At 40.9% G+C, this 7,500-nt stretch overlaps 1 protein-coding gene across 1 annotated transcript in view; it reads right to left on the reverse strand.

The window, feature by feature from the left end:
* The window catches only part of LOC143291032 (uncharacterized), a 234,397-nt gene that overhangs the window by 37,225 nt on the left and 189,672 nt on the right, over positions 1-7,500 (reverse strand). The window contains exons 15-17 of the mRNA XM_076600618.1: positions 6,962-7,099; positions 4,809-4,958; positions 3,340-3,474 (exon numbers count right to left, since the gene is read on the reverse strand). Of these exons, the coding sequence (XP_076456733.1) occupies positions 3,340-3,474; positions 4,809-4,958; positions 6,962-7,099 (423 nt within the window). The remainder of the gene's footprint in view (positions 1-3,339; positions 3,475-4,808; positions 4,959-6,961; positions 7,100-7,500) is intronic.

Below are 7,500 nucleotides of genomic sequence, written 5' to 3' on the forward strand. Positions count from 1 at the left end.
AAACAGTGCAATACAAGTCGTTCCAAAGCTTTTCTAAACAGTGCAATGCATGTCGTTCTAAAGCTTCTCTAAACAGTGCAATACAAGTCGTTCTGAAGCTTCTCTAAACAGCGCAATACAATTCGTTCTAAAGCTTTTCTAAACAGAGCAATGCATGTCGTTCGTTCTAAAGCTTCTCTAAACAGTGCAATGCATGTCTTTCTAAAGCTTCTCTAAACAGAGCAATGCATGTCGTTCTAAAGCTTCTCTAAACAGAGCAATGCATGCCGTTCTAAAGCTCTAAACAGTGCAATGCATGTCGTTCTAAAGCTTCTCAAAACAGCGCAATGCATGTCTTTCTAAAGCTTCTCAAAACAGTGCAATGCATGTCGTTCTAAAGCTTCTCTAAACAGTGCAATGCATGTCTTTCTAAAGCTTCTCAAAACAGCGCAATGCATGTCGTTCTAAAGCTTCTCTAAACAGTGCAATACAAATTGTTCTAAAGGCTTCTTTAAACAGTGCAATACAAGTCTTTCTGAAGCTTCTCTAAACAGCACAATACAATTCGTTCTAAAGCTTTTCTAAACAGAGCAATGCATGTCGTTCGTTCTAAAGCTTCTCTAAACAGTGCAATGCATGTCTTTCTAAAGCTTCTCTAAACAGAGCAATGCATGCCGTTCCAAAGCTCTAAACAGAGCAATGCATGCCGTTCCAAAGCTCTAAACAGTGCAATGCATGTCCTTCTAAAGCTTCTCAAAACAGCGCAATGCATGTCTTTCTAAAGCTTCTCAAAACAGTGCAATGCATGTCGTTCTAAAGCTTCTCTAAACAGTGCAATGCATGTCTTTCTAAAGCTTCTCTAAACAGTGCAATGCATGTCGTTCTAAAGCTTCTCTAAACAGTGCAATACAAATTGTTCTAAAGGCTTCTTTAAACAGTGCAATACAAGTCTTTCTGAAGCTTCTCTAAACAGAGCAATGCATGTCGTTCGTTCTAAAGCTTTTCTAAACAGAGCAATGCATGTCGTTCGTTCTAAAGCTTCTCTAAACAGAGCAATGCATGTCGTTCGTTCTAAAGCTTCTCTAAACAGAGCAATGCATGTCGTTCTAAAGCTTCTCTAAACAGAGCAATGCATGCCGTTCTAAAGCTCTAAACAGTGCAATGCATGTCTTTCTAAAGCTTCTCTAAACAGTGCAATGCATGCCGTTCTAAAGCTCTAAACAGTGCAATGCATGTCGTTCTAAAGCTTCTCTAAACAGAGCAATGCATGTCGTTCTAAAGCTTCTCTAAACAGTGCAATGCATGTCGTTCTAAAGCTTCTCTAAACAGTGCAATGCATGTCGTTTTAAAGCTTCTCTAAACAGTGCAATGCATGTCGTTCTAAAGCTTCTCTAAACAGTGCAATGCATGTCGTTCTAAAGCTTCTCTAAACAGTGCAATGCATGTTGTTCTAAAGCTTCTCTAAACAGTGCAATGCATGTCGTTTTAAAGAATCTCTAAACAGAGGAGTGCATGTCGTGAATCCAGCGGATCTGGGACTGCTTCAAGTGTAACGTATGTCGTGGGACTGAATGCCGTTCTAAAGCTTCTGTAAACAGTGCAATGTATGTCGTTTTAAATCCTGGGACTGTTTCTGTAAACAGTGCAATGCACATCGTTTTAAAGCCTTGGACCGCTTCTGTAATCAGTGCAACATTTGTCGTTCTAAAGCCTAGGACTGCTTCTGTAAACAGTGCAATGTTTGTCGTTCTAAAGCTTAAGACTGCTTCTGTAAACAGTGCAATGCATGTCGTTCTAAAGCCTAAGACTGGTTTTGTAAACAATGCAATGCATATCGTTCTAAAGCTTCTGTAAACAGTGCAATGCATGTCGTTTTAAAGCCTAGGACTGCTTCTGTAAACAGTGCAATGCATGTCGTTCTAAAGCCTTGGACTGGTTTTGTAAACAATGCGTTCTAAAGCTACAGTAAACAGTGCAATGTCTGTCGTTCTAAAGCTACAGTAAACAGTGCAATGCATGTCGTTCTAAAGCTACAGTAAACAGTGCAATGCATGTCGTTCTAAAGCTACAGTAAACAGTGCAATGTCTGTCGTTCTAAAGCTACAGTAAACAGTGCAATGCATGTCGTTCTAAAGCTACAGTAAACAATGCAATGTCTGTCGTTCTAAAGCTACAGTAAACAGGGCAATGTCTGTCGTTCTAAAGCTACAGTAAACAGTGCAATGTCTGTCGTTCTAAAGCTACAGTAAACAGTGCAATGCATGTCGTTCTAAAGCTACAGTAAACAGTGCAATGTCTGTCGTTCTAAAGCTACAGTAAACAGTGCAATGCATGTCGTTCTAAAGCTACAGTAAACAGTGCAATGTCTGTCGTTCTAAAGCTACAGTAAACAGTGCAATGTCTGTCGTTCTAAAGCTACAGTAAACAGTGCAATGTCTGTCGTTCTAAAGCTACAGTAAACAGTGCAATGTCTGTCGTTCTAAAGCTACAGTAAACAGTGCAATGTCTGTCGTTCTAAAGCTACAGTAAACAGTGCAATGTCTGTCGTTCTAAAGCTACAGTAAACTGTGCAATGTCTGTCGTTCTAAAGCTACAGTAAACAGTGCAATGTCTGTCGTTCTAAAGCTACAGTAAACAGTGCAATGTCTGTCGTTCTAAAGCTACAGTAAACAGGGCAATGTCTGTCGTTCTAAAGCTACAGTAAACAGTGCAATGCATGTCGTTCTAAAGCTACAGTAAACAGTGCAATGCATGTCGTTCTAAAGCTACAGTAAACAGTGCAATGTCTGTCGTTCTAAAGCTACAGTAAACAGTGCAATGCATGTCGTTCTAAAGCTACAGTAAACAGTGCAATGTCTGTCGTTCTAAAGCTACAGTAAACAGTGCAATGTCTGTCGTTCTAAAGCTACAGTAAACAGGGCAATGTCTGTCGTTCTAAAGCTACAGTAAACAGTGCAATGCATGTCGTTCTAAAGCTACAGTAAACAATGCAATGTCTGTCGTTCTAAAGCTACAGTAAACTGTGCAATGTCTGTCGTTCTAAAGCTACAGTAAACAGTGCAATGCATGTCGTTCTAAAGCTACAGTAAACAATGCAATGTCTGTCGTTCTAAAGCTACAGTAAACAGTGCAATGCATGTCGTTCTAAAGCTACAGTAAACAGTGCAATGTCTGTCGTTCTAAAGCTACAGTAAACAGTGCAATGCATGTCGTTCTAAAGCTACAGTAAACAGTGCAATGTCTGTCGTTCTAAAGCTACAGTAAACAGTGCAATGTCTGTCGTTCTAAAGCTGGTCTGATTGTTGGGTGGAGAGTTTATAAAAAGAAAGAAAGAAAGAAAGAAAGAAAGAAAGAAATCACCTTCAGCTCTTCGCGGAAGTTGTCCAGAGCCTCGTTCATCTTGGACATCTGAAGAGTCTTGTCACGGAGCTGGCTTTCCAGGGCTTCCTTCTCTTTCTCTGTGGCCGCGCTTTTCGACCGCCAGATGTCGCTGATCTGCAGGTGTGACGTTTGCAATTTGGGGGCGGGAGGGGTGGGGGGTGGGGGGGAGGGTCGAGGGGGTGCAGGGGGGGCATTATAAGGACAAAGAGTTGTGTTATTCTTAACTGTGTGTTAATATACAAACACACACATGCACACACACATACACACACCCTTATATATATATATGTATATATATATATATATATATATATATATCTATATCTATATATATATCTATCTATCTATCTATCTATCTCTCTCTCTCTCTCTCTCTCTCTCTATATATATATATATATATATATATATATACACTTTATAAAAACAACACGTAAATACGCACACACACACGCGCGCGCGCGCGGGCAAATTTCTTCATTGTTTTCATCATCATCAAAATTATTTTCGTCGTCACTGTCATCGCTATCAAGATTGATCGTTATCACTACCCGCCTCTTCCATTTTGAACTCTTAACTCTTCAGATATCACCACCACCACAACCACCACCACTACAATCATCATCATCATTATTAACATCACCATCATCATCATCATCAACATTACTAAACTATCCTCCTCCTCCTCCTCATCATCATCATCACAGCCACTACCACTAACATCATCATCCCCATCACCACCACCTCCGTCACCATCATCACCACCACCATATCATCACCACCATCCCCATCATCATCCTCATCACCATCATCATATCAGTATCATTATCACCACCACCACAACGATCATCATCATCATCATCAACATCATCACCACCAGTACAATCATCAATTCCATCATATCATTATCACAGTTACCACCATCACCACCACCACCATCATCATCATCATCATCACCACCACCAGTACCATCATCAACTCCATCATATCATTATCACAGTTACCACCATTACCACCACCATCATCAACATCATCATCATCACCACCACTATCATCATCACCACCACTACCATCATCAACTCCATCATATCATTATCACAGTTACCACCATCACCACCACCACCATCATCACCACCACCACCACCATCATCATCATCATCACCACTACTCACCATCACCACCATCATCATCAACATCAACATCACCACCATCATCATCAACATCATCATCACCACCACCATCACCACCACCCCTATCATCATCACCACCACCATTACCACCACTATCATCATCAACATCAACATCATCACCACCAGTACCATCATCAACTCCATCATATCATTATCACAGTTACCACCACCATCACCACCATCATCATCATCATCATCATCATCAACACCACCACCACCACCACCCACCACCATCATCATCAACATCACCACCTCCCTCACCTCCTCCACTTTGTACTCCAGCTCCTCAGCCTTCAGCTTGTAGCGAGCCACCTCCTCCGCCAGCTTTGTGACGCCACCCGCTGCCATGGCAACGCCCTCAGTCGTCTCGTCACGTGCAGGGTCAGTTCCGGTGGTCAGGTTGTCGTCCTTCTGCAAGAGAAGGGACAGACAACTCCATGCTGTGAAACTCGTGGTGGGAAGGGTTTTTTTTTTTTTTGTTTTTTTTTTTCATTTCTATTGTATTTTATTTTTAACTTATTCTGTTTCAACTTATTTCATTTTTGTCCTTCTGCAACATAGGACAGACGACTCCATGGGGAGTTAAAAAAATATTTATTCATTTATTGTATTTTATACTAACATATGTTATGTGCATGCATACGTTGTATGTGTGTGTGAATGAGTGTGTGTGTGTGCGCGCGTGTGTGTGTGTGTGTGTGTGTGTGTGTGTGCATTTTACTTATATATACGACTTATTCCCTTGATGTTTTTATTTATGTATTGTTGTACAATACCTTATGGTCTTAACGTGTACCACGGTGTGTGTGTGTGTGTGGGTGTGTGTGTGTGGGTGTGGGTGGGTGGGTGTGTGTGTGTGTGTGTGTGTGTGTGTGTGTGTGCGTGCGTGCGCGCATGTCATTTTTAGTAATCTATACCCTTTTTTGTTGGACGTTTTCATTTGTTAATATTGTCGTGCAATACCCTATTGTGTTAACATGAGTATGTGTGTGGGGGGGTTAATATATCGTCAGCTATTGGGAATTCTTATTTGACTAGTTTTAATGTCTTCTTATGTTGCGCATGGTGATTTTATGCTAGTGTTTACAACGAGCCTGTGATTGCACAACTTAATTTCCATGTGGATTAATAAAGTGTTTTTGATTGATTGATTCATTCATTCATTCGTCCTTCTGCGTATTTCGTTTTATTTTATTCTGTTCCATTCCTTTCGATTTCATCTTATCTTATTTTACTTTATTTTATTTTCTTCGACTGTAACTTATTTTATTTCATTTTCGTATAACTATATTATCGTCACACAGGTCTCATCCAATCTGCGCATTAATTACAACGTTGCATTTTGTTGTTGTTTCACTCCCTGAAATGGTGTTTCGTGCGTACATGTCACCGTGGGTACATGCCTCTTTAGATTCATCTTCATCACACTAGTTTAGAAACGCGTTTTCAATTGGTCATTCTGCTGTTGCTACTACTACTACTACAGCTACTACAACTACTACTACAAACAACAATAGCAGCACACCAACAGCAAAGTCACAACCATCATAGACAAAAACGGCAAAAATTTCCTTCCCGATGAAACAACAAACGTACATTCGGACATTGAATTTTGTTAGTTGTTTTTAACCGGTTGGGTTAACTCAGGCGCTCTATGCTTGTACCGACGTACTGGGTCTATGAGTGTATCAGACATCTGATTCCCCCACCCCACCCCAGCCCACGGCCCCTCCCCCCCCAACTCTCCCTGGAACCCTGGCCCACCCCTACCCACGTTTCCGGTGGTTTTTGTTTTGTTTTGTTTTTGTCGTTTCGTTTTAAAAACAACTTTAATGCAGCATATTTGTATGGATCAGTCCGCATGAAACTGAACAATTTGGCTAACACTTTGGAAAAAAACCCAAACCAACCAACCAAACAAACAAACAAAAAAACCCAGAAAACAAAAACCTCAACACTGAACCACAACGGCAAATTAACGAAACAGTCGAGTCACGCTGCTGCACGTGCTATCATACATATGTGATAGCGTAAGCGGTGGCTTTAATTTGAATTTGGATAAGATATATTTAAAAGAATTAAAAACATCCTTGCTCACAAGCGCCAAGTTGTAACAAAGTACACTTGGTGGTAAAGGGCTGTGGTTTATGAATTAGTTTAATTTGGATAAAAGAACTGAAACATTAAAGGGAATAATCTGGATCTATTTTGTTGTGGATCTTTATCCTGTCATAAGGATATTTTGAAGGATCAAAATCCTGTCGGATCAAAATCCTGTCGGCGACGCCACATCTGTAGCCGTGTACCCTTTCATTATAAATAAACCTCGCGGGTGCACGGCTACAGATAGATAGATTGATAGGTAGATGGCAGGATGAAGATGAAAATGAAAATGAAAATGAACAGTTTCTCACCGTTGTGGAGGGCGTTGCCCCCAAGTTGAGACGTGCCGCCCGCAGAGCCACCAGGGACCCCTCTGGTTCCACGCTGTTTTCCGGAGTCTTGTCCGAGTCCTCCTCCGTCTGGTCCGAATCGAAATCCCGTTTGTCCAGCTGTGGATTTGTCAGCCAATCAGATCATTCGATTCGAATCCAGGTTCCGGTTTTTTGGGTTTTTTTTGGGGTTTTTTTTTCCAACCTGTTTTGTCGTTAGTGAATTCAAATTATTATCGTATCGCTGTTTCCCATTTGTTCAGCTGTTGAATTGTCAGCCAATCAGATCAGATTATTCGATTCGAATCCAGATTCCGTTTGTTTGTCCAAGCTGTTTGGATGTTTGTCATTTCAAATTGTTATCGTATCGCTGTTTCCGTTTGTCCAGCAGTTGAATTTTCAGCCAATCAGATCATTCGATTCAAATCCACGTTCCGTTTGATTGTCCAAGCTGTTTGGTTGTCAGCCAGTCAAAAAATATTATCGCTGTTTGAATACATTTTGTTTGTTATGTCCTGCTG

Source organism: Babylonia areolata, chromosome 16 (genome assembly GCF_041734735.1).
Source record: "Babylonia areolata isolate BAREFJ2019XMU chromosome 16, ASM4173473v1, whole genome shotgun sequence".
In the NCBI taxonomy this organism is placed as follows: Eukaryota; Metazoa; Mollusca; class Gastropoda; order Neogastropoda; family Buccinidae; genus Babylonia; species Babylonia areolata.